The following is a 27,047-nucleotide window of genomic DNA, read 5'->3' as shown; positions in this document are numbered from 1 at the left end:
AGATCCCGAGAAAGTTGGACCACATTATAGTAAATCCAGTAGTAAAAACATGGCCCCATTCAGCGACACATTACCACCAGACCATGCATCACTAGGAACTGCCCCCCTCCCCAGTGGGCGTTGAACCAGTGATAGGGCAAGATTTCACGCAAAGACCAGCATGAAACCGCCGTTCTTTAGCTTTCACCTTAAAGATGACATTCCCTCGTAAAGGACTCGAAAAAGCGCCAATTGAAAGTAATATTCACTATCTCCTATTCGAAGCGGTGTCATACGCTTCCGCTGACCAGGGTTTCTGCTGAATTTAAAATTGGCTCCGTAATGGGCGAAAAGGCCCATCAAATAACTGCTGAAACAGTCGCTCATGACAGGACTCTTTATGTAATCACTTCATTTCTTTTCTATTTCAGTGGAGGGTATCTGGGTCTTGCTTATGAGTGGCGCGGTGTTTTTCATTCTTTGTTCACTGTTCTTGTTCGTAAGCTGTCGAGGAAGCGTTAGAGCTAATGACAATTCTCCGACGCATCACAAAGAAAGATTGCTATCCAACAGATAACATCAACGCCCACCATTCACTACAACGAATGCAGACATGTCTATCGGAATGGACCTTTGGAGATAGCAGAGAAGTTCATCGGGATCTTGTAAACATAGCGGTCAAACGTCTACGCATGTGCAATACTTTTGATGATTTAGTGGTGTGCTTTCAAGTTGTCAGAGCCAAGTTGTCCCACACGAGTTACACGGAGTTTCAAATGCGTAGATTTTTTTTGATAAAGCTCCAATTAACTTAACAGGACACCCGTATTTGAATAACCTTTTTTTTTGTAACAGTCTGGAATCTACGGATTTCTATGAACGTTTTAATTTTATTTCGCTTGTTTTGCGAGAAAGCAGTTATTTCTTATGTTGATCTTAGAGGTTTTGCATAGGTAATTGCCGGCCAGAATTGATCCTCTCACGCATGTCCAACGTTTGACCGCTGTGGTGATGATCCGAAAAGCGCGATCACGATTTACCTAACAACTCCGCTGAACAAGAACTGCAGGTTCACTTCGAATAATGAAATTTTTGATGAAAATAATGTCTTGAAGACGTTTTTTTCAAGCCGTAAGCTTTTTAACAAATTTGTTGATACTATTATCCAAATGTTACAATAAGAACAAACCTTACTCGTCTTAGCATTTCTTGAGGATGTTTTGGTTAAAAAAATCTAGCAGGTAATCGATTTTCTTTGATATTTAGCAGAGTAGTTTCAAATTTACCCATTTTGTATCAGTGACGCTAACGCCTGCAATGGGGAGCACTTTTATATTTTCTAGTCAAGCATACGTAGACTCTTCGCGAAAGTCGTTTCTTTCCAAGTCCTATGTTATTTTCAATGGAAGATAACTAGTTATTTTTTTTTTCAAATTCAAAAGTTTAATACTTTTTGGGTAACTTTGTTTTCTAAATATCCAGTATTCTTGTACATAATTTTACTGTTATTATTGCTGTTTTTTTAATGAGCTTATTTACCCAACAACTTGTAATCAAATTTTCTTGATTGACAACCAAATACAATTGATTTGTCAGACTGCCTGTCTGTCTATCTATTCGTCGGACAGCCCGTTTGTCTGTCTGTCTGTCAGCTGTCCATCTGCCTGTCAGCCTGTCTGCCTGTCTATCAGCTGTCTGTCTATCCATCTATTACCCTGTTTGTCTGTCTATCTGTACCTGCATAGCTCCGTTTGAGCTCGTTTTGAAAGCAGTGGTACCTTTACAAATGCAAAGGCTGGAGTACAAAAAGGAAAGCTTGAATGTGAACAAAACGTTCTCAGCTCTCTTGATATTTTCTCCCGGCAAGGAAAATAACCGGGGTCCTGCTATCTAAAAAACAAATTCATTGTATTCTCGTAGACGGTTTCAGCAAGTGACTGAACATCTTCACCTCGGCTTCCCGCCACAACTTCCAAGACTTGTCTAAACGAAAAAAAGACAAGGAAAAAACAGCATTGGCCTCAGTCGATAAAACAAGATTACAACAACGACATTTTAAATCAAAATGAAAGAGAATTTGGAGAAAATAACTCTTCTTGGTTGTAGAAGCAAATGGGGTAATTTCGTATGACTTTTTGATAAAGCTCAAAACGAAATGTCAAATTGACAGAATACCCATGATTCAATAAGCTTTTTGTTCGAAGAGTCTCGAGTTTACCTTTGTCCTAATTTCATTTCCTTTTACAGATTTTTGTGATAAATACTAATTTTTTTTTTGCCTATTTCACGTGACAGTGGTGTTTCTTATGTTTCCTTTGAAAATTTTGCGATGAAAATCAGGGCGCGGCCGTCAAAATCGATTTACTTGCACATGTTCCTTTGTTGCTGGCTTCAGGTGTCCGACGGGATACTCACACAATGTTCGCGGGCTCATTACGTCCTTTTACGCACTGTCCTGCCTGCCATTTCTCCTTTCTCTTGCTCTCAAACTTTGTTTTCACGTGTTTAAAGCCAGCGTGTGTGGGACGGATATCACACCAAGGCGCATCTAAACAGTGTATAAGAGAGAAGTGTTACTTACGCCCTCTTACATTGTGCCTATACACCACTTTCATAAATGGCTGCCGGATTGATATTCTTTCGTTTGAATTCAAATTAGCCTCACTAGCCTCGCTTGAGATAATGCCTTCTTTTGAATTTTGAACTGGAGAACGAGGCCAGAAGGGCTAATTTAAATTTAAACAAAAGAATATCAATCTGGCAACCATTTATGAAAGTGGTTAATAACCTCTTTTTACAATAACGGCGGAAATTCTCGCGCGCTCATTGGTCGAGAGCGTTGTAAATAAGGTTATAGATCATGAAAATGACGTATCAGGTCACGCAATGCTCAGCAATCTGTCGGAGAAAAAATATCTTCGCGTGGAAACATTCGTAAATATTAGAAATATGGACTGCGAAAAGTTTCCCAATCAAAACGGACGAAAACGTGGAAGAAAACAAACAAGAAAGAAGTGAACATTCTCGGTTCGCAACGCCCGCGCGTGATTTTCCGAAACTTAGCCGCATCAGCAGGCTTAATAAAATCATGATTTTATTGTAATAAACAAATTGACGTCAAATTGTCAAACTGCACTTGCTTGAAATTGTGATTAATTCTGGTATCTGAACAACTGCGCACCCACCCCTCCCCTATACCAACATCAATCGTAACTTGTTATTAATTGACTTTTGTTGGTTAGGGGTGGGGTAGGTAGGTATGCAATTCCTCAGACACTGACTTTGACCGGAAAAATCGTGTTCTAACCTGTCTCCAGAAGCAATCTCTCTGAAGGAATTGCCTTCATGACTTCGATGTTTTCGTCTGTCTTTAACGAGCTACAGAATGAAAAAGGAAATAGTGATTTCAAGACGAAGGATAAGGCCATCTTTGCTCTTGCCGGGGACAAAGGCATAGGAAATATTTACCCGCACGAAAATCTAGCTTTAGAAACTCATTCATCATCACTTAAATGTTGCTGACAATTCTGACGGGAGAACTTACCAACCCGTGATACCGATATATAATCCCTGGTCCAGATAATCAGATGCTTCTTCCTTGGTTCCAGTGAAGCAGTGAGCCTGAAAAGGAATTTTAACGAACGTCTCTATAGTTCGTTCTGCGAAAGTATAAATCAATGTGTTGGCTGTAAAACTGTTCGAGTTCAAGCGTATTCTATGAAGGCTAAGACATAACTGAAACGAAGATACTCACGATAATTCTCCCCTCTAGCTGCTACCTTTGTACATTGTAAAATTAGTTCCGAGCATTTGGTGTTAGATCAAGATAACAACTTCTACCTTCTCATTAATTGTTTGCTGGATAATGTACGGATATTATAGGGAGAAGTTATATGTTAATCACCTCTAGGAGCTAAAGAGTTGACAAAAGTTTGCATCAATGGGAGACTGACAACGAGTTTGCGGACATTTTGGAGAGGTGAAATGAAGTTTTCAGGAAACAAAATAACGCCGCGCCAGTTCTAGAAATCTGGATGAATGGGACTCACCACACCTCCAACAAATCTATCTCTGTTTCGTCTGATGATTTCTGCAAGAAAATTTTGTGGAACACTGTTAAACAAAGGACCATTAGAAACTTCTTCGATTGTGGTTTCATTCACGCACGCTAATTTCGTAAGCAACAAAACTCCACTGTGTACAATCGTACTCTTCCAGTACGTTAAGTGAAAAAATATTCTGGTAGGGGCGCAGTTTCCTAGATAATGACGTTTATACCAACCTTTCAATGTAAGGTAAAGTCTGTTTAAGAGCCATGTGGCCCATCAGATCAGCGCTTAACTCCGGTTTCCGTGGCATGAAGCGACTAAGAGTATTTCTACTCCCCCCCCCCCCCCGATGGGAGGCTAGTCCATCGCAGGGTTACCCCCAGCATTAAATTTGCCGGTACCCATTTATTCTCCTGGGTGAAGAGAGGCACTGTGAGAGTAAAGTGTCTTGCCCAAGAACACAACACAATGTTCCCGGCCAGGGCTCGAACCCAGACCACTCGATCCGGAGTCGAGCCCACTAACCATGAGGCCACCGCGCCTTCCACACATTTCGATGAAGTTGACTCGCTCAGGGTAGCAGCGGAAAGGGAAACTTCATTTTAAATTGGCGGGTCAAAGTTTACAGCAGCGAGCTTCAAAGAAAGTTTATCGACATACTAAAACTGATGGTCAGAAAGCTGCCCTTCTAAAAATACAAGACAAAAAAAAAAAACAAAAAAAAAACAACTGATCTGCCTACCAATGAAATCTTGATGCGCATTTCTTGAATGCAGAAACATTGGGAGCTTGGTTTCTTCAGCTAAGAGAAACTGTTTTTCAAAGTACCTGTAAAGAAGAACGCAAATCTAACATAAGCGTTGTTTTATACAATAAAACCTTGTTTCCTGGTGAAGTTACAATACAACACTACTTGGTCTGTCTAATGACAGTTGGTCTACAAGAACGGTACCCGTCCTGGATTTTAAGCAATCCGTAAAACAACGCGCGTATCACAACCAGCTACTGTAAGAAGAAAGTAAAAGACCTCGAAGAGCCTCTGAGAACTCAGAGTTAAAGCAAGTGAATCGCCTAAAGCGCGGGAAAGCGTGGGAAAACGCGGCAACCAAGTCGTGTTGGTGTTAGTTTGGCAGCTGATTGGTTCAAAGACTTGCACGTGTTTTCTGGACCTGGGCCGGGTTGTTCAAAGGTGGGTTACGATAACCCAGGGTTACCGTGAAGTTTAATTGCAGATCTGAAAGCTTTAAAATTAAGTTCGCTTTAACTCCATTTGTTTACAATTTGATGATTGCATGCTCTAAGAAGAACTGGGAAAATTATCTTAAAACGGCTTTTGAACAGAGAAATATAGAAACCTGGATTAAAATTTAACCCTGGGTTAGCGCTAATCGGTCTTCGAACAACTGGGCCCTGAATCACAGAGCAAAGTAATGCAAAACCAAGGCAATCCCTAAGGAAAACTCAAGATAAAAACAAGCAAACCAGCTAAAGCGCGGGAAACCGCGCGTGAACAAGTCATGGTAGACCTAAGTTGTTAATCTGATTGGTCGAGAGGATGGCGCGAGTTTTCTAGACCAATCAAGTAGCGCGTTTGAGTATAACAAGTGCAATCACAAATAGCAGCCTCCTTCATATCTAATATCCACAACAAATTTTACACTATTATTTTCCTTACTTTAACTGAACTTCTTTTGGACAAAAATGGATCCTGTCGTAATCTGGAATATCAACAAAAGTTGCTCTTTGTTATTCCAGCATTCAAAGACAAGTTAAACTGGGACTAAATACTGATCCTCTTTGGTTGATTACACTTCACTTTGGCCCTTTACACCCTTACATCAGTATGCATATTCTTCACACTGTTCTCTATACATTTCCCAAGGTGACGACAAGGAGAATTTGTTTAACAATCTAAGAGCATCTTTTATCTGATTGGTGATCATTTCCTTTTTTCTCGAGACCTTTAAAGCGAGATTTGGTGTTCTGTTTTTTTTTTAGAGTCTCTGACAGCTAAGTTTGCCTAACTCGTTGACTCTTGGAATGTCTGTTTGTCTGTCTGGCTCTAAGGCTAGTTTGGTTTTATAAACTGCACTGATAATATTAAATGGCCACCCTAGAGGGTTGTAAAGTTGTCATTTCAAGGGTTAGTCCTTAATCTGCCTCTCTGTTTGACTTTAACTGTCTTCAAACCTATAACTAACTTATCAGGTGGTGTTCTAGTCATTGAATCAGTGGCCCTTCCAGACCCTAAGTTAAGAGATCTGGAGGCCTGTTTTTTTTTTTTTTTTTTTTTGTTTTTTTTTTTGTGTGTGTGTGTGTGTGTATACATCTGCCAGCTTTTCTTCCTTGTGCAATTTTTTTCCACAAAATAACGGGGCCACAGGTCCCCCAGGCCCCAGGATCCACCATTGTCTATCTGTTGGTCTTTAAAGGGTGACCACTTACAACAGCTCTTCTTGTAGTACTATTTCCAGAAATCTCGCAGCACAACTCACCCAAATTTATGCTAAAATGAATATCAAACAGAGTTTTTAGCTAAACAAACCGAGCAAAGTACTTGCCCAGGCCACATTCACCAACAGCAATGACTTTTCCCTTATTTTCCTGTGCTACTGTAATCAGTTTCTGCAGATAGTCAGCTGGGTCTTGACCATTCTGTTCAAATTCACTGCAACGAGTTGGGTGACATCCAACAGTTGAGTGAAAAAAATCTAGCAAGAAATCAAACGAATGTACAGTTACTTTTCAAAGTACAAGAGCTGGATGAAATGAGAATCTTCTTTATCAACAAAATCCCATCATTGTGACTATTTTGTGGTCCTCTTAGGAGGCTTAACCTTTTAAACTTTTAACTATGAAGATCCAATAAGTTGAAAATTTCTCCCAACTGACTACCATACATTTCCTTGTAAACCAAACAGGAGAATTAACAAATAGACAATGGTTTAGCATTGTCTGAACTCTAATTGACAACCATAATCATCATCACAGTAATCAAAGTGTTGTAGACTTATGATGCTCGGCCTAAACCACCGTTGATTTGTTTTTTTTTACCACACTATTGACGTCAAATAAAACAATTCCTTCAGTGTGTGACACTTTGCGTGACACTTTGAAGCAACCAGTGTTGTCTGTACTTTAATCAACAACAGCAAATTGGCCAATCAGATTGCAACATTAATTACCACAAATTGTGGTAAAACTTTATTTTGAATCAAGATAATGCCCACTGGCTGACAAGCTTCTCTGTCCTCACACCAATCACCAAGATCATGTATAGCAAAGAGAAATTACAGGTAAATCACATCTGGGGTTATGAGCCCTGCGAGTCACCAGACCTGAATTTCTCCCCACATTAAGGCTGCTGAATTATTTATTAAGATCACGAGACCAAAGGAATGATCACCAACCTAAGAGGCTTTGATTGTAAAACAATTTCTCCTGGTTATGAAAATGTATGGAGAAGAGTAAATACTGTTTTGAAAATAAAGATACCGATACTACCATGTATAAGGTCAATGGGAAAATAGTTGCAAAATTGCAGAATTGTAGAGCTCTTTGATTATTACCCTTTGTTTGTGCAAGCTCCAGCGCATTGTGACTTTCAGATAAATTTCCTGCTGTAATTATCATCTGAAACAGAAAGTAGACAAAGCACATTTTAAATAAAACTTCATTTTTAAAATGTTTTGAGTTTATTTGGTAGTCTTGGTTTCAGGATATACCTTCCTACAGAGCTGAATGTTTCACTGTTTTGGAGACATGAATTCAACTTGCAAAAATTTTTCTTACCCTTTCCATGCCAGCATCAGATGCCCTCTTGAGCACCTCTGTAAAATCATCTACAAAACAAACCTGAACTTTACCGACAGTTGCACTGCAAGATTTATTTGCCGAGGAGTAGTTAACCCAACAATAACCAATCTTACTGGGAGTGGGGGGAGGGGGCATCTGTAAAATTTCTTCTTTATTTATTGTAAACTGCCGCCGGCAGTCTGGAAAAGTCCCCCACACAGTGTTGTAAAGCGCATTAGAGCAATTACATGGAAATACGCTATAGAAATTGATCTATATTATTATTATTATTATTATTATTATTATTATTATTATTATTATTATTATTATTATTATTAACCTGTCTAGTCAGAATGTGAGACCCAAGCATTTCTTTACAATTGTGACAGGAAAATTTAGAGTTAGATCAAGTTTGCCTGTTTTTTTAGAAAATTGTATGGAAATCACACAAATAAAAATCAATGTAAATAACTTCTTGGGGCTTAAGGGTTAGTATAAGAACAAAAACTCTCTTTAAAGTACTAAGCATGCATCCCAATCTAGCATTTCACTTCCTACAATTTTCTTTAAGAGCCTCCTCTCACAAGTTGCTGTAACTAATGGTGTGGATTAATGGCTTAATGGATGATTAAGAGATGAGAATTTTTTTTTTTTTTTTTTTAAGTCTTGCCTTCATGAGCTTGCCTTCCATGATAAATTCCTCTAAACATTGGATCTAAAAAAAATGTCAGGAACACACTAAGAAATTAGCTGCACTAAGTAGAGTACCAATAATGTGTGAGTCAGGTAAAAATATTCCTGTAAAAAAGTGTTCTAAGCCAGTCAGGTACCATGCTATGCTTCTTATAAGAAATGCACAAAAAAAATAGAGCAGTTGGATAATCAATATCTTCTTAGCTGTTTTGGTGTGTAGTGTTGTTAAGTATTTTTCCTCATTGTTTCATTTTGACTCACCCTAAGGGCTCATCAAAATACGGCACCACTTGTTAACATACTCAGTGATACTACATTTAACAAATGGTAAACACCACAACGTACAGTATTGAGTTATGGATGCACTTGGGAGGTTGCTAAGCATGAAAGAAGCGTACGAGTTGTACGAGGCGATAGCCGAGAGCGACTCTAGCCTCTTGAGTGCTTATCAAACCTCCAAGTGCATCCATAACTCAATAGTGTACACCGTGGCATTTAATATTTGTTTAATTTACAACATAACATTTGATACATTGTAGCAAAAGAGTTTTTCTTTTATTTAACAAATCTTATGTGATCAGAAAAACAAGTGCACGCATAAAACTAGTCTTTGCATTTGCTCATGTCAGCAGCGTACACCCAAGGGCAAATGGTGAATGCTGAATTGACCAATCAGAGCATGCACTTTACTTTGGTTGTTATAAATTCAAATGTTTAACAATATCTGTAAATATTATACTCTTCTTCTCTCACTCCCCATCGGCAGTCTAGTGTGTTTAGGTTGCAAGATATTTTAGTCCAGTTTATTAAAATCCATAAAATCATGATGATGGATTCTCAACTTAAATTATACAAAACAACTAACCCTAAACTAAAAACAAGACAAAAAAAATTCCCTTTTGATTAACTTTCAAAGGATATTTCTCCTTCCCAATAGTTTTTCCCCCCTATGTTCCTCCCTTATCCCTCGTATGAACACTAAGAGTGCAAAACCATAAAACGAAAGAGAGAAATATAAGGGGGTACTTTACATGTATTTCCTTTGATCTCAATAATTTTGATCAAATAATGTGGAATAATATTTTTTGGGTACCTTGAAAAACACAATTACTTGTTGTAAATATTATCCTTATCTTGTGAGAGAGAGAACTATTATAACCCTTAAGGTACATAATTCTGTTGTGACTGGGCAACGTAACACTCTCGCATCTCTAAGAGGGTGTAGTGGGGGGAGGGGGTTGGGAACGAGGAAAAGGAAACAAACTTCCCGGGAAGCTGAAGGGGAAGGTAGAGGAGAAAGTAACCTGCTCACGTATAGCAGCGTAATTTTTTTTAAATATGAGGGAAATGTGCAAATACCCAAGGATATTTAAGGCTTGAAAAATATCAGCTCAGCGAAAGGAGAAAATGATGTATGACAAAGTGTTTCTTACCTGTTAAATTAACTCCGATATCTTTCAAGGGGAAATTGTTAACAAAAACAAAATTTGATTATACTGCACCATCATTTTATACCAACGATCACTCAGTATACTGTATAAAGAGAAAAAACGATATTCAAGTAAACTCAACAAACCAATAAAACGGAGCGACGCAGCCGCCATCTTGCGAATCATGAATACAAATTATGAGTGTTACATAACAAGAACATAATTGTGATTTTACCGCTGACTGTTAGACAACACGAATTTAATTAAAAATTTTCTTCAAGCAGGAGTGTACGGCGCTAGCACCAATATTTTAACTTCGACCTTCGAGGTAAGTTGACTTGAGGATTTTTCTTCCGACTGATGAGTGATCTAATCCTTTCTTAAGAAGTTAAGTAGCTAGACGCTCATGCTGCGCTCCGTCAATAGACAAGAAAGTAACTGGTTACCTAACATTCATTAAATTTGTGTTCTTAGCTTCCAGTTCGATTCGTTTGATTTTTCAAAATGGTTTTCGTTTTGTAACTTAAGGCAAACAGTGTAAACCAGCTTATTATTTTCTTTTTTAAAGATATGGTTACCATAGCTGTTTTTGCTGGTCAGCTCCTTATCGATCAGACGAGAGGGAACTTTGAGTACTTGCAAAGACATATTTAGACAGACTAGCTAGACGTTGAGGATAGTTTGTGCAATGTAGCGCTGTTTGATATCAACGATGCGTATTTTGGTGAGAAAAAAATTTAACAAACGCCTCAAGCTGCTGTATTTGGTAAATCGTGATATAAACTGACGTAAACACTCTTTAAAAATACTGAGCTTTAAACCAATATTTTAATATTTCTAAAACTTCCTTTCAGTTATATTACTCAACGCCAGCTTGTTGACGGCCTCGGGAATTTTTCAGAAATAGCTACTCAGTCATGAATCGTGCAGTTCTGGGGCTGATTTTCGTAGTTTTTCTTTCATCTTTTTACCTCGAATGCAAAGGTTAGTACGAAATTAATATTGATTTGACGAAGATAGATTTTTGTAAAAGCTATTAAAAGCTTTAAGTTGATGTTATCACCACTATCGATTGCACGCGAAAAACCTAAATATTTGCATACAATTTAGCTACATAGGAAAATATACTCTAAGGTTAATTTTAAACTATTTTAAATAGAATTTCCCGTTGTTTTCCGTAATTCCTTTGAGGTGTTTTTATCAGTCATTCGTTAATACAAATTTGCACAGCAATTCGGGAAGTTTGTGACATTTTAATCTTAGTTAATTACTCGACGAAATTATGTATGCATGAACTTTGTTTTGCTTCGTCATTCTTCAACAACTGTTGTCATAAGAGCAGCAGCTATTGTTTGTTTGACACAGCAACGAATCATTCTACGTCAAAAGCCAGCTAATTATTTCACTTTTTCAATCGAAGTGCTTAGTGCGCGCGAAATTTCTTTCAAAATGTCACGCGATATTGACAAAATAAAGATTGATAAACGAAGAAGTGATGACATGAAATTCAAAGCAAATATTCTTTTACCTTTTATTTGACTTGTACTGGCAGCCTTGCAGTATCAGGACTCACGTCACAGATTTCTAGGCTCCTTCTTGGAAACAGACAGTACACTTGAATTTGTGCGCCATGATCACCATCGGTCCAAGAGAAATCTGGAAGGAAAGCTAACCAACCAATCAAAGGACTGTGAAGAGCCAGGAAATAATGTAAACTGTTCAGAAATTGAGGTAACTGCTGTTTCAATAACCTGTTTGTTTTTTTTTTCCTCTTTCTCTCATAAGCATATAATATTGTTTTTTTGTAATACTGTCAAATATCATGAAGAGCATACAAGTATTGTAATATAAGTTTGTTATCTACGACAATTTTGAGGTAATTTTAGACGTAAAAGGTACTTGGGAACATAACCTTGTTTGAACTTTAACTGAGGTAAAAGTTATGAGCTGATTTTTGACATAAAAACTGCTTGGGAACATAATGGACTTTAAACTGAGGTTTGATACATAATTTTACAAGTCATGTGACAAAGGTTGTTCTTTGAAGTCCCAGAGGTGATTAACATTTAACTTCATCCTATAAAATCCATATGTTATCCTGCAAACAGGTGATGAGAATATTCATGCTTATCTAGTAGAGGGTAGAAATTCTTGTGCCCATTGTACAAGGAAATGTGTTACAGCTAGAGGGGAGAAGTAACAATCAGATCTTCGGAGTTAAATTGTGAACTGCATCTTGTGTTTGATATGCTGCAGTTAAAAAGTCCTTCCTTGGTGAATAAGAATTGTTTTAAAAATCTCAATAAAACATATAGAGAGTTAAGGAAAATAAAGAATACACAAATTAAAGGAAACGTGCATTGAGAAGTTTGAGAAGGGAAAAAAAGGTTTCACAAAGTCAACCCTCTAACTCCCAGAACTGATTAACATGTAACTTCTCCCTATGACATCCATACTTCAACCAGCAACTAGGTAATGAGAATATTCAAACTCATCAGGTAGTTGTTACCTTGATCTAACAGCAAATTCTTGTAACTAATTAACAAGCTAATGTGTAGCAGTTACTGGGGAGAATTAGCAATCAGGTCGTGGGAGTTAAAAAGTTAAAGACATGAGGAATATACCTATATAGCAAACTAAAAATGTGAAAACGTAAATAAAAGATTATAAAAGATCTGACTGTTACAGTAGGTTTAATTTGAGAGGACTACTTGACTGTATAATTATGTGTACCATGAAGTCTTTTCAAAATCCTTCTCACAGATCTTATGCAATATTAACAACCCCAAATTGTGGCCAAGTATTTTCTTAAGTTAATATTGGAGACTTAACTTTGGAAACAGATAAATATTGTAACATGCAACTCACATTATTTACATATAATATACATCCAGCCAAAACTGCCCTATATAAGCAAAATGTCATTGGAAATATCGCATAGTCAGACAGTTGTCTCCAATAAGGTCTGATAGTCCTTGACCGCCATTTGTTTTTGAAGTCTACCCTCAACTTGCAAAGTACCAGTAACTTGTAAGGTCTTATGTTGTGAATAAATTTGTATCTTACCCCTCAGAAGATTAGTGAAACTCCTGTTGGAATCAAATTTGTTCCTCTTTTTGAGCTATTGATTATTTCAAGAAGTGTTTAATATGGATGGAACGAAAAAACAATGTTTGATGTTATTCAACCTAGATGTGGCTTCAAAGAATGATGGAATTAGCAATGCACTCAATGTTGCATTTTGAAACATCAGTATATTGGGTCGATATGTCAAACATTGGTTAGCTTTAATAACCTTTTGTAAATACTTTTAGCAAATGTTAACAAGTTATACCCTGTGATTAGAGAATTTGCTTTGATTTAATTCTAGCATAATATTGATACATGTTCTCTTTTACGTGACTCACTTTTATTTTTGGCTCAGTGACAGTGATATTTCTGATTTTAATCCATGGAATGTTTTGCTTGAGTGTGATTGGTCTAAATTTATTACATGTCTGTTGTACATGTGCTAAAATATATTTCAAGATGAGTGAGCCTCTGGCAATTGTTACAAAAGAAGGGAAAAAATTTGCAGGCACATTTTCCTTATCTGTTTCTCAAAGCTCACAGTTTTCCTTGAGATTTTCTCAGGAAACTGTTTGCATCTCAGAACAGATAATGTCCGTGGTCAAATATCTGTACTTATTATCCAATTGGGCTTCCTAAATTACAAATAACATGCGAGATGTGTACAAATAAAAAATCATTATGCGACAGAAATATCTTTGAAATTTGCCTCCACTGAAATAACAATTTGATATGTTGGATAATAAATCTCTTATTACATGTTTAGTTGTGTAGTACCACTGAGTATTTTCACTCGTTGTTTGTATTTTGACTGGTCCTATGGGCTTGTCAAACTATGGCACCACTTGTAAAAATATTCGGTGATACTACACAACAAAACATCTAATAAGATAAATATATTTGCATGCTAAATGGAGGCAATTGTTTTTTATGCGAACTCTCTATTATGCAGACATTTAATTAGCCTAGTCTCCATGAGCCCAGATAATCAAGTTCAACTGTATGATGCTGCAGTGTGACATAAATCCATGCATTCTCTTTCATTGATCAAGATATCTAATTTGCTGTTGAGTCTAAGTAAACATGTAGGGTATAATTGTGCAAAGTGGGTCAAATACAATTTCATGTGATACCATTAAAGCTTAAATTTTGCTGAAATTTCAATGCTATATCATATCACTATTTTTTGCCTTGGAGTCGTACTACAATGCAGGGTTGTAGCTAAGAAAATGGCCTGCTGGTTGAGGAAGCAATTCAGGTGGCTGTGTCCAGTTCTTTGTAACATCTTGTTTGTGGGGTTACCAAGTTTTGAGTTTACAAAATGGCAATCTAAAACAGAGAGAGACACAATATAGACCTGCAGTCAGGACCAGTAAATTCAAAACAAAACTTCATTTCACCTTTAATAATTTTGTGGCCTAGATTTAGTTTGGTGTTTAGTTTTGCCTTTTTGTTTTCAAACGACAAGGTATATATTTTTTTCCCATTAAAGTAAAAAAATCAGAACTTGTCTGTCGAGCGATCACCAGCCAAAATTCAGCTGGTTACTGCCTCTTTCTCAGCTGGCGAATTTCACCGCCTGCCAGCGCATAACAACAACCCTACAATGTTATTTATCAGTGACAGAAAAGTATTAATTTTCTTTTTTTCTTCTTCTGTTAGGTGAACCATAGATACTATGTTTCACAAATTATTAGTGGTGGAAAAGAGTACTGGGTTGACGTTAGAGGTAATCCTCACCACAGCGATGAAAGTGACCTATCAAACAGCTATCTGTTAAGAAAGGTATTAAGTACTATCTTTACATATATGTACATTGAATTTTGTAACATGTACCAGTGGCATATCCAGACCTTGAGCTAAGGAGAGGGCCTTTTTATTTTTTTGTTTGATTTTTTTTTTTTGTGTGTGTGTGTGTGCGTGCACCTACTGGCTTTTCTTCCTTCTGCATTTACTTTTTTAACCCAAAATAATGGGGGGGGGGGGGATCTTGGTCCCCTAGAGCCCCTCCTCCAGATCTGCCACTGTGTATTACACCTGTTTACAGTAGATGACAATAATTAAATGACTGCTGTTGGGGTCAGTTGTAATTATAAGTCAAGTGGAGGCTCCTGCACATGTACAGCTGTGCATGTGGTAGGTTGTTGACCCTTTACACTCTAAAATCAGTTTGCATATTCCCCATACTGTTCTCTGCACATTTCCTAGGGTGCACGTAATTTCTCCTTATAATATTAGCCCTGAATCACACAGTGGGGTCACAAGAATAAAGGAAGTGTTTACCTATACATTGAGCTCATGATTGTTAAGCAAATTCTCCTTGTCGACACCCTAAGAAATGTATAGGGAACAGTAGGGAGAATAATTTATGCATACTGATGTTAGGCTGTAAACTGAAGGGTTATAGTTATCAGCTGGGCCAAACTGCACACTAATTACTACTCATACTATTTTAATTTACAATATTATTAATCAGTGCTTTAAATTTGTTTAAAAATGTGAAATATTTTTCATTTTTTGTAGCCTTACCCACTAAAATTCAAGTTCCCGTACTATGGTCACCTGCTAGACTCTGTGGTGCTAACAACTGGAGGTAACTTAAAGATAGTTTGTCAAATGAAATAATTTGTTCTAGCTATCAAAAGTATGAAACTTTGGTTTCCTTTCTTACTTCTACACCCCCTGTGTAGCTCTTAGACTAGCTCTTTCTAATCTTCGTTCTTTTCTAGTATTTTTACTTTGTTTTTTTGTTTGTTTGTTCATTTCTTGCTTTTTTATCAGTTTGTTTCTTAGTTTCTTTGTTTCTTTCTTCTTTTATCTCCCTGTTTTCTTTTTTTCCTTCTTTCTTCCTTTCTTTCTTCCTTTCTTTCTTCCTTTCTTTTTTCTTTCTTTCTTTCTTTCTTTCTCTCTCTCTTTCTACCCTCTTTTCTTTCTTTCTTTTTTCTTTCTGTTGTCTTTCTTTCTTTTTTTCCTTCCTTCTTCCTTTTTTTTCCACTGGTAGGTGTGCTTTTTGGTCTATCTTGATTTTTCTTTCATGCAATCTGTTTATTTTTTTACTTTCCTTTCTCCTTCCTCCTTCTGTCCTTTCACCTGAACCCTCCCTTTTATTCACTTCCTCCCTTTCCATCTTTAGTACATCACTGCTTACAATTGTTACTACACTGCATGATATTACATCAGATTGACAATTTTGTCATCTAACAGGATTCCTGTACATGGATGTCCATGACACAAAGCTAATGACTCAAGTACAGTACCTTGCTCCTCTGATGGCATACTTTAATCCTCATTTAAGCAAAGGATCAAAAGTCCTTACTTTACATGATGGCAAGTAAAAAAAAAATCATGTAGCTCTTGATTGTAGAAGCATTGAACTTTTCACTTTCAAGATCTCTGTTTAGCTATTGCTGGTTAAATTGGTATGAAGATATTATCCTTAAGTTAATAATTTAAATTACTTTTCCTTTCCCTCTCAATAAATGTCTGCTTGATGTAGCATGTAACTAATAGTATAGGTTAGATGCTGATTGCCCTGGAGAGAAGGAAAAATATTTCTCAAACCATTGCAACGCAGAGTAGAGCTACTGATTACAAATTTTATCATCTTGAGTTCTTGTGACCCATGTTTGATCAAGACAGAATTTCTCCTTACAATATCAATACAGTAGCAAAAAGACAAGCGATGAAAATAAAGAAACAAAAATAAAGGATATAAGGAGATTAATAGCTGATCTGATGCCAAATTCTCCAAACTGACATCATAAGAATTGTATTTCAGACATTAAGGAGAATTAGTCGGGAGTGAAAGAGTTAAGCTATGGATTCTCATTGTTTCCTTTGATTTATATTTTTAAGTGATTTGCACTCTCTCAAACTAGTAAAGTTTTTAAAAAGTATTTCCTTTGCATCCTTTTCAGCTGGTGCAAAATCTGCATCAATTTTAAAATAATTTACAGGTGCAGAATCACTGAAGGCCTATTGATCCAACATTTGAAGCCTAGTTTGAGTGGATAAATCAACCCCTATGTTGGGAAACTTTTCTCATCAGAAATTACCTTAAGATATAACATATCCAGTTTAGTGGACAGTGCTTATGTACCCTGATAATGACCTAGCATTTTTTTTTTTTTAAATACATCTTTACCTAGTAAATAGAATCATTTTCTAAATAACTTGACGTTTTTATTTCCTTTTTGTTGTTCAGAATCCAAACTGACAGTGGAGTGGTACCAAGTTTACTTACATAGCAACAAATCTGGTAGGTATATGGACATATGAAAGGAGTGACCAGCATGTAATCTCTCCTTACAATACCCCCCCTGAATCTCACATTAAGGTCATGAGAATAAAGGAAATGATCACCCACTAAACAGGCTCTGGATTCTTTCAACAAAGTGTCCTTGCATGGGCAGATCCAGGATTTTTTTGAGGAGGGGGTGCACCACTAATGAATGGCGTAACTGACTGGTGACTGGACATAAACAAATTGTAATAGCGGATACGAAGAAGGCTGTTGCCTAGGCAATAACATAATATGGACTGCTCAGAGGGGGTGTGCACCCCCTACAACCTCCCCCTAGATCCACCCCTGCCTTGCCAGCACCTTACAAAGCATATTGAGATCAATATGGAGAAAAAGCATATGGATGTTAGGGTGCAAAAGGTAAAGGTAATGATGTGTATCTCTTATTCCTTTAATCTACCCCTCTGGGTTTGTTTATTGTGTCATGTTGGATTTTCCCGGGAGACATGAAGGTGATAACCTTAAATTTTCATGAAATGTTTGCATGTTCTGATACACATTGTGAGGCCTACACATTTTGTCACCATCTTGTGCATGTACCGGTATGAATAAATTTGGAATGAGACTGATAAGAAAGGTTCTGATAAATGAAGTTAGAAAAGTTAAGAAATAAACAACAATAATTGGAAGGCCTGAAAAAACAAACAAACAAACAACAACTGCATTTGTTGCGGGTGGGTGCATTTTTTATATGGAAATTAAGATTGGTAAATAACTTTGTTAGTTTAGATTTTGTAAAGTTAACAAGCCCTTTATGATGTGCCATGCGGACATTTTTTATCACTGATGCACTTATACATCTTGTTATGTTTTTTCAGCTGGACCATTTACATTCCAGTGCACTCTGCACAAGAATGGCACAATCTGGTTTGCTTACCAAAAGGTACTTGCATTTCATCATACATGCTTCTGACATTTTGATGAAAATATTGAGATGTGTCAGAGTTCCCACTAGCTTTGATTGTTAAGGGTCCCTTTGACCCCCAGTTCCAAAAAGTTAGGGGTCCTTTTAGCTTTTTAGGGATCCCCTGCCTTTTTTCTAAAATATGATTAAATTTATAGTTTCTACTAGAGAGGCAAAAGCCAAGACCAGGTGTTATGCAAAAAAGCTACAGTTTTGGAGTAAAGTACAAGTGTGATCATGTTTCTTAATATGAACAGTTCTTGCATTAGTTTACTGGTGAGAGTCTCACCTTGTCTTATTTATTAATATATTAATAAATTATTTATTAATATATGTGGTAATATTTGACCAGAAATTATATAATTATGTGATGTACATATGAAGTCACAGTCAAGTGTCATTCTACAGTTTTACTTTCTTCTTTTCTTCATTTCATAGAATTTCTTTACTGCTCTATCACAAACATTTTCCTCATCTACATGGTTTTTGGATGTACATCTTACATTCAACTGCACTTGGGAACTTTTTATTTCCTAAAGCCCCATGAATTCGATTTTGTGCAGAAAACCCTCTTTTTCAAGGCACAGAAATGAGAGAAATTGTGTGAAAAACCTGTTCTAGGGTTACAAATGAAGGGACTATGTCTTCGTAAGCACCTGGCTTTGCAAGAATTTCATACAGTTCATGAAGAGGTTTGCCCTTGTTACTATTAAGAAAGTGCTTAAACTGGATCAATGAATTTCTTGCTTCATCAGCATCAATTAGACTTTCTTCTTCAGATACATCGGCATATCTCTCAATTTAAGTTTTTCTAGATTCTTGGTACCATGATTTCAAATTCCAGCAGCTGTGCTGGGTAATTTGGCAGGGTTTAGAATGGTATTGAAATCTTTAAGTACTTGCATATCTTTTTCAGGAAATCTCTCTTTTACCTGTGCTATGATGTTGTGAATGAAATTGTCCTTGATTCCATCGAAACGATTTCTTTGTAACAGATTAAAGTCTTCCACTTCCGTTCCTTTGTGTTCACAATCATTTGTTTCCATGTGGGAAAGTAGTTCTTCCAAATGCCCACCAGGATTTTCTTTCATGTCTTTGACCGTCGACACAGTTGCTTCTAGCATTGATTGCATTTGATCAATGTCAATCATGTCCTTCTGAAAGACTTTGCTACATTCACTGATAACACCAAGTACATCCCGAAGGAAGCAAGTAGTTGCAACAAAAACAAAATATTTCCTTTTTTTTGTTTAACCATACTGCTTGCTTTGGTTGCCCCATCATTGTTGCTAGATGCAGACCCAGTCTCCTAACAAGTTGGAACTTTTTTCCTGCGTCCCGAGGGCGTACATTGGCAAAAACTTTGCGTCTTTTTCATTTTTTGTGCATATAAGACCCACACATGTGCATTAACGGGAACTCTGCTGTGTCCCCCTTTGAAGGCACCCCACGGGAACTCTGCTGTGTCCCCCTTTGAAGGCACCCCACGGGAACTCTGCAGTGACCCCCTTTGAAGGCACCACACGGGAACTCTGCAGTGTCCCCCTTTGAAGGCACCCCTACGCCTTCCTCAATTCTTCCGCCCTTGCTCGGCTTTCACTCCATTATTTTCATCTCCGTCACAATTCTCTTCCGTTTAAAAGAAGCTTTCAGTATCCAGTTCCATTCACAACTGTTCAGAATGCCCCCTCCTGTCCAAGTATTAACGATTTTGCCTAGTTTGTTCCATTCCACCCCCGCCGCCCCTCTCATGGCTATTGTTATGAAGTCGTTACCTTCCTAATAGTCCTATTCTATTCTCTAATACCTCATTACTTATTCTACAGTATATACCACCACCTCACCTCTCTCCAATCTTCCACCTCGCCTCGCCACACTTCTCCTTCACTATGCTACTCTTGTAGGCGTACACTAAGTAGATGTACAAGAAAACTCTCCACCGGTTGGGAGTAAACGAGTTTTGATTTCAGGAGTGTCTAGAATTACAAACCTCTTGTGTCTCTCCACGTTATAGATCCCAGTTAATGTGGCAAATATTCCAGCTTTACCTTACCACCCTGTCAAAGTTGGCATCGCAGACGCATTTGTAATCGAAGTCAAGAGAAGGCAGGTTCGCTACCGATATTTCTACATCTACAGTACGATTAACATCACCATGGAGAGTGTGAAGGACAACGTGGCAGTCATCTTTAAACCCCAACTTAGTAAGTTCTAACTTCTGATGATACTTGGTTTGAGAAAGATTGAAAACGGTGGTACATGTAAATTTTCAGCACTGCTGTCGGGTAAAGGGTAGTTTTAACAGGTGATACAAAAAATATTTCACCGATTCATAATGTGAATAATATCTGTTGTTACAGATTGCGTGAGCGCCCAGTCATGTTCTCTCTGCATGAACCGGACTGAGCAATCTAACTTCACTTGTGAATGGTGTCCTGAATTGAACAGGTTGGTCACTTATCACTTCAAAATATAACATTGTAGATGATGTTTCATCTTAAGAGTAAGAGCTTATCCCAGTTTCGGTGATAAAACGACTTGCATTCCCAGTATGGCCTGCTAGACCATTAAAGGCTATTCCCATGCTATTCCTACCTGCCATCCCCCCCCTGCCATCGCCCTCTCCCTACCTCCTCACTCACTCCTCCCTCTTCCCATACCTCTTTTTCCATTACCCGTAACGTTCCCCCCTCCCACTCATCCATCCAACAAGCTTCACTGAAGTACGCTTGAATTTTTACTCGAGAACAAGTGGTATTCCCAAGACTAATAAGATTCGTTGAGGAGTATGACCAAATAAAAGTAAATTTGGAGTGTAGGTCCACAGTGCAAAACCTAGAATTTCGGACCGTAATATATGAAATCATTGTTACATCGATCGATTAATATAAGACTTAGAAGTCAGTAAGATTTCCTTATGAAAGTCTGGTGACGAGAGTTTTTAAAGCAAAAGAAAGCGTATTACTGAAATTGTCCGCGGCTGCCTAAAAAAAATGAGAAAACGTGTGAGTAAAGGGTCTGTTTAGGAGTTAATACGCTATTAAAATGAAAGCGATCGTAAATAGAGCTGTCGGAGCAGTGCGTTTATGTTACTGAGTTCTGTGGCAGAGAGGTGACCGCTTGTTCTTAATGATTGTAGATGCTCTGATGGAGTTGATCGTCATCGCGCAGATTGGGAAACTAGAAAATGCAAGCAAAATGCTATCAAAGAGGTAACTAGATACATGCATGAGTAGGTCATGTCACGGTTTGCCAAGGTGTGTTTCGTGACAGTAAGTTAAGTTAAACCATGCGGATTGTGTTACATCGTAAACTTTAGGGACTGAGGACAGGATTAAGGGCTTAGAATGATGATAGTCCACATTGAGTGAAAGAGAAAACGGTGAAGAGACCAAGAGAGGAAAGAGAGAGCTTTCATTGCATCCTGGCTTAAAGGTTGAAGGTGGCAAATGTAAGATGGTTCTGGACCCACCCTATAAATTTTGGGTAAAACATACAAGGATATAAACTGTGACACGTTTATCGCCATTAGACACCGACTTCATTATTTAGTTGGTGTTATTGGGTTCGTTTTTCAAGACATTGTGATTCATCAAACAACGGAATGCTAAAAGTAAGAAAATCGCTTTGAGTCCCCTTTAAATACCGATTTGGTCGTCTCGTGAATCGTAGAATTGTTTAGGCGAGAGTGTGCACTATACTCCATGTCAGACATTCACTTAAGTGCTCTTATAAGCTTCTCTGAAAGGCTCTCTTTTAAAACCCTTTAGTTCGTGACATTGACTAACATCCTATTTCTCCCTATATTTTCACTACTGAATCAAACACCAAGGTCACGAGAATAAAGAAAATGATCACGGACTAAAACGGCTCTTGACTGTCTTACAAATTCTCCTTGTCCGTACCCCTGGACGTGTGTAGAGAACAGTATGGAGAAGATGGAGATGTATACTGATGTTGAGGTGAAGAGGGTTAAGGGAGTGAGGCTAATCAGTTCACAACTGTGAAAATAGTTTCTCTGACTCTCTCGATACCGTTGAATAGTTCTCAATACGCATGTGCAGAGCTCAATACAGGTAGCGATCAAACAAGACGACACATGGTTTCTTTTATTCGGAGTTTCGTGCTTACGCACTCATCAGACAGATTTTACTGATGCTAAAACTTGTGGTATTCACTTCATGATCTGCAGCTGACCAAAGAATGTAAAGCCAGTACCATACGTCATGACGCAGATTTGAAAGCTAGCAAAAGCAAGCAAAATGGTACCAAAGAGGTAACTAAGATACATGCACGAATAGGTCATGTCACGGTGTGCTAAGGTGCGTTTCGTGACAGTAAGTCAAGTTATGCCATGTGGATTGTGTTACATCGTAAACTTAAGGGACTGAGAAGAAGACTAAGGGCTTAGATTGATGATAGTCTACACTGAGTGAAAGAGAAAACGGTGAAGAGACCAAGAGAGGAAAGAGAGAGCTTTCATTGCATCCTGGGTTAAAGGTTGAAGGTGGCAAATGTAAGGTGGTTCTGGACCCACCCCATAAATTTTGTGTAAAACATACAAGGATATAAACCGTGACACGTTTATCGCTGTCAAACTGGGTCACCGAATTCATTATTTAGCTTGGGTTATTGAGTTCGATTTTCAAGGCTGTTACAAAATTGTACACAGTGATTCATCAAACAACGGAATACTAAAAATAAGAAAATCGCTTTGAGAGCCCTTTACCAGTTTGGTCGTCTCGGGAATCGGAGCATTTTTTAGGCGAGAGCGTGCATTGTTCTGTGCACACGTCCAGGGGCATCGACAATGAGAATTTGCAAGGCAGTCAAGAGCCGTTTTATTTCGTGATCATTTTCTTTATTCTCGTGACTTTGGTGTTTAGATCCAGTAGTGAAATTGTAGGGAAAAATAGGATGTTAGTCAATGTCAGGAGCTAAAGGGTTTTAAAGGAGAGCTTGTCAGCGAAGCTTATAAGAGCACTTAGGTGAATGTCTGACATGCAGTGCAGTATGGAGAAGATAAAGATGTATACTGATGTTAAGGTGTAAAGAGTTAAGGGAGTGCCAGGTTAATCAGTTCACAACTGTGAAAATATTTTCTCTGACTTTCTCTCGTTCATTAATTTATAAATATACATATATATATACATGTATGTATATATATATATATATATATATGATGCTAGAACCGAGACGGTCACCCCAAACGACCCAACCTTTGTGGTATCGTCTAAGCCATGCCATGTTTTTATTATATATATATATATAAACACAGAAAGTCCATCGAACTCAGGAAGCACATCTGGACCCTCAAAGACAACAACATCGAACACTTTATTTCCTGGCGCATTCTCTCATCACACTCGCCGTACAACAGCTCAAGTAAAAGATGTAACCTCTGCTCTATATATAAATATCTATATATTTATATATAGATATATAAATATATATATATATATATATATATATATATATGGATATATATAATATATATATATAGATATAATATATATAATATATATTTAATATATATAATATATATAATATATATATAATATATATATGAGATATATATAGGGAGTCGTTATTAAAACTCTCAGGCCAACAAAGGTGCACCGCGCCAGGAGGATCAAGAAAGATTCGCAGTCCAAACCTCACAGCCAAGACGAACGTAGAAAGTTTAAAAAATTGCGAGGATGGACAACTTCTGACGTAAAAAATATAAAAAATTTTAATAAAAAATGTTTCGGTCAGAGACCTTCTTCAGTTATTTACAACTTTTGAAATAAAAAAGAGCATTAAATAGGATCGAAGTGCTATTGATTACGTAATTACAGATAACGACTAATGAACTGGTGCCACTAAACAAAAAACCTAATTACAAAGAAAGCAATGGACAAAATACAAGAAACAAACCTAAAAACTAAGATATAAGAATACTAAATATGTTAATATGAGTGGCGTAACCAATTGCAAAGAAGCAATGCGGCAAGCATTAAAAAAGGGAAGGCCCACTTTTTACTACAACTGTAAACCGTAACAAAATCCCAAAACAAGGCCTTTGGAGCACGAAAGGGCAAATTAGCAACAAAATCCCATGGGGTGCCAAAGAGAACACCCCATGTTCTCTTTGGCACCCCATGGTTTGAATAAAAGAAAGGAATTTCATTCGAAAAATAGAATTTGCTACGATTAATTTTCCATCTTATATTAGGCGCTACTAATTGATCGTTCAAAGGCCCTTTTCTTGGCTTTTGTCGGCCCTTTAGGTGTGGATTGGACTCAGAGGCCCTGTTAAGGGATCTTATTATGATTAGTATCATTTAAGGGCCCCTCCAGGGATTTTGTTGCTAATTTTGCCCTTTCGGGCTCCAAAGGCCTTGTTTTGGGATATTGTTACGGTTTACAGTTGTAGTAAAAAGTGGGCCTTCCCTTTTTTAATACTCGCCGCATTGCTTCTTTGTAATTGGTTACGCCACTCATATTAACATATTTAGTATTCTTATCTCTAAGTTTTTAGGGTTTGTTTTTTGTATTTTGTCCATTGCTTTCTTTGTAATTAGGTTTTTTGTTTATTAGCACCAGTTCATTAGTCGTTATCTGTAATTACGTAATCATTAGCACTTCGATCCTATTTAATGCTCTTTTTTTATTTCAAAAGTTGTAAATAACTGAAGAAGGTCTCTGACGGAAACGTTTTTTATTAAAATTTTTTATATTTTTTACGTCAGAAGCTGTCCATCCTCGCAATTTTTTAAACTTTCTATAATATATATATATATCTGTTTTACCGATGCTAAAACTTGTGGTATTCACTTCTTGGTCCGCAGTTGACCAAAGAATGTAAAGCCGGCACCATGGTAATGGGAAAGCGCGCCCCTAGGGGTCCAGAAATGGAAAAAGAAGGAATCGGTGCCGGAGCCGTCGTGGGCATTTGTTTCCTACTGGTGTTGATGATCGGTATCGCTGGTTGGTGTGTGTATGCTTACCGGTACCCTACTTCTAAGTCTGGGCTCTTCCTCATAGAGGTAAAGATCGTCTTTCGATCTTGTGTTTTTTTTTAACACCATTGGAAGTAAAATTTTCTGCAGGGAGATCACATGGTTTTTTAGGGGGAACGGGGATGATATCAGTAATAACCAACTGAGTATGAAGCAAGGGGAGGGCATAGAAAATTGACTACCAACTAACTTCTAATGAGAGGGGTGTGGGGATCGCAAGAATGTTACAGAGCCTTATGAAGAATCAGGAAAATTTAATCGTGGCACAACCAAAATCCTCCCCACCTCCCCCCCCGAAAAAAATGAATGGTCCCTTAGTGTAAGGTGAATGAAGAACTCGCAAGGTTCTGTATTCTCATCACTTTTCAAAGGGATGTTACATCACCACAGGAAGTTGTAGTGAACTTGGTTGCAGCCATTCCTTCATCCTGAGGGACCCCTTTTGCCCTGACTAGAAATCGACTGACGGTCCCCCGTGGGCCTCTGAGGATGCTATTGGTTGTAAGGTGTAACATCTCATTTCCCATGATTCTTTGTAGGCCACACGCCGTCCTCGGGAGCTATTCAAGAAAAGGTCTGATGAAGGAAACACGGGTCATGCAGCGCCTTCTGATGTAAAGCCCCAAGTGTTGTAGGATATTCGAGTATATTTCACCCGCTCAGATTACGGCAGGAGGAATAATATTTATTCCATCAATAATGAAAAAGCATAATTTTCCAAATGAGCGTGCGCACGTTTGTTGAGTATCTTTTATAATAATACTGCACATTTTTTAAAGAAATTTTGTAGACCTGGTTTTTTTTCGTGCAATGTTTTCCCTTACTTGCTGATTGGAAAAGAAATTCCAAAACTAGAAATTTGTTTTACATCAAGGGCCTGTTTACATGTAGGTAGGGCCCCCAGTTAGCCGATGTAACCCATCTGTCCGTAAAATCTCTTATTTTCCATGAACTGAACGTCTCAAGGCAGGGTAGCCCTCCCTAGCTGGGGTCGCGATCATGTCGCATTTGCAAGTACGCCAACAACCTCGGGAATTCTGACCCCGGGGTCCCCGGGGTTGTATGTAAACGCGGGCTCCTTTCCGACCACGACTAGACGGGTTGCCTCACCCACCAAAGATCCCCCACCGTCCTGTAAACAGTTGATTGAGATGACGTCGCGAGTCCTTAAAGCCAGTACATCGTCAGTTTAGTTTGGCACTCAGTTGTAAAGCTCTCTACTCTTTGCGCTTTGGTAATAACTGAACTTTTTTTCATTAATGCAATCGAAATGTTTCACTGCGATTGTTGATGTCGTTTGGAAATAATGTTACAATTTTTTTCTTCTTTTTTCCTTTCCTAAATACAAGCTAATTTTCACAGCTGGTAATATTCTAGTTATTGCTTAAATGTTTTAACCTTTTTCTCTTTTTACAGTCCTTAATTTTTCGTTTTGATAACGAAGACAACAAACTTTGCAAGAATTACTAAATGGAGGGAAAGCACATTGTGACGGACGTGGTCAAAGGAACTTTCAATGTGTCCTTGGCCAAAACAAAATTTTCGAAACGCTTATTTAAAGCTATCCTATTTTCTAATATTCCTACTTAGTTATATATACTGTCAAGTTGTATTTTTTTTTCTTATTTAAGAACCGATGTTGGGAAGATTTGTGTGAGTGGCATTTTGAATGCACAGTTACTAATCCATTAATTAAGGTTGTATTGTGCACTACAGGAAGTTTGATTCTGTCAATGATTTTGTGTTGTGTTAAGTTTTAGAGCTTTTCCTTCCTATCTTAAGATAGCCACTGCAAAATGGAATTAAAAATTTCGTATAACA

At 37.7% G+C, this 27,047-nt stretch overlaps 3 protein-coding genes across 8 annotated transcripts in view; 2 read left to right on the top strand and 1 right to left on the bottom strand.

The window, feature by feature from the left end:
* LOC111325941 (beta-secretase 2) overlaps positions 1-1,576 on the top strand; it is a 15,922-nt gene extending 14,346 nt beyond the window's left edge. For both annotated transcript variants that reach the window (XM_088740554.1, XM_022929859.2), the window contains one exon: positions 411-1,576. In XM_088740554.1, coding sequence (XP_088596680.1) covers positions 411-556 — 146 coding nt within the window. In that variant the 3' untranslated portion in view covers positions 557-1,576. The remainder of the gene's footprint in view (positions 1-410) is intronic.
* On the bottom strand, positions 1,397-11,614 carry LOC111325943 (deoxyribonuclease TATDN1). 4 transcript variants are annotated; one of them, XM_022929863.2, is made up of 13 exons: positions 11,475-11,614; positions 9,950-10,049; positions 8,494-8,538; positions 7,821-7,870; positions 7,598-7,661; positions 6,590-6,739; positions 5,704-5,746; positions 4,771-4,856; positions 4,029-4,069; positions 3,524-3,600; positions 3,287-3,357; positions 2,395-2,527; positions 1,397-1,962 (listed from the first exon to the last, which is right to left on the bottom strand). In XM_022929863.2, the coding sequence occupies exons 3-13, from the start codon at positions 8,531-8,533 to the stop codon at positions 1,866-1,868; spliced, it is 852 nt and encodes a 283-aa protein (XP_022785598.2). In that variant the 5' UTR covers positions 8,534-8,538; positions 9,950-10,049; positions 11,475-11,614; the 3' UTR covers positions 1,397-1,865. The 4 variants fall into 4 exon arrangements, with proteins under 4 accessions (XP_022785598.2, XP_022785597.2, XP_088596683.1 ...); XM_022929862.2 differs by lacking the exon at positions 11,475-11,614 and adding an exon at positions 10,093-10,157 and having other exon boundaries at positions 9,950-9,970; XM_088740557.1 differs by lacking the exons at positions 9,950-10,049; positions 11,475-11,614 and adding an exon at positions 9,610-9,907.
* LOC111325942 (plexin domain-containing protein 2) lies at positions 10,167-27,047 on the top strand. 2 transcript variants are annotated; one of them, XM_088740555.1, is made up of 14 exons: positions 10,167-10,274; positions 10,801-10,930; positions 11,499-11,677; positions 14,678-14,800; positions 15,539-15,608; positions 16,220-16,342; positions 17,220-17,273; positions 18,137-18,201; positions 20,237-20,426; positions 20,583-20,670; positions 21,362-21,434; positions 22,415-22,498; positions 25,056-25,253; positions 25,766-27,047. In XM_088740555.1, the coding sequence occupies exons 2-14, from the start codon at positions 10,864-10,866 to the stop codon at positions 25,859-25,861; spliced, it is 1,410 nt and encodes a 469-aa protein (XP_088596681.1). In that variant the 5' UTR covers positions 10,167-10,274; positions 10,801-10,863; the 3' UTR covers positions 25,862-27,047. The 2 variants fall into 2 exon arrangements, with proteins under 2 accessions (XP_088596681.1, XP_088596682.1); XM_088740556.1 differs by lacking the exon at positions 22,415-22,498 and having other exon boundaries at positions 10,169-10,274.

The sequence above is a fragment of the Stylophora pistillata genome, chromosome 12, assembly GCF_964205215.1.
Source record: "Stylophora pistillata chromosome 12, jaStyPist1.2, whole genome shotgun sequence".
NCBI lineage: Eukaryota > Metazoa > Cnidaria > Anthozoa > Scleractinia > Pocilloporidae > Stylophora > Stylophora pistillata.
Note: the sequence above shows the minus strand (reverse complement) of the source record. Positions and strands in the feature narration are given on the sequence as shown.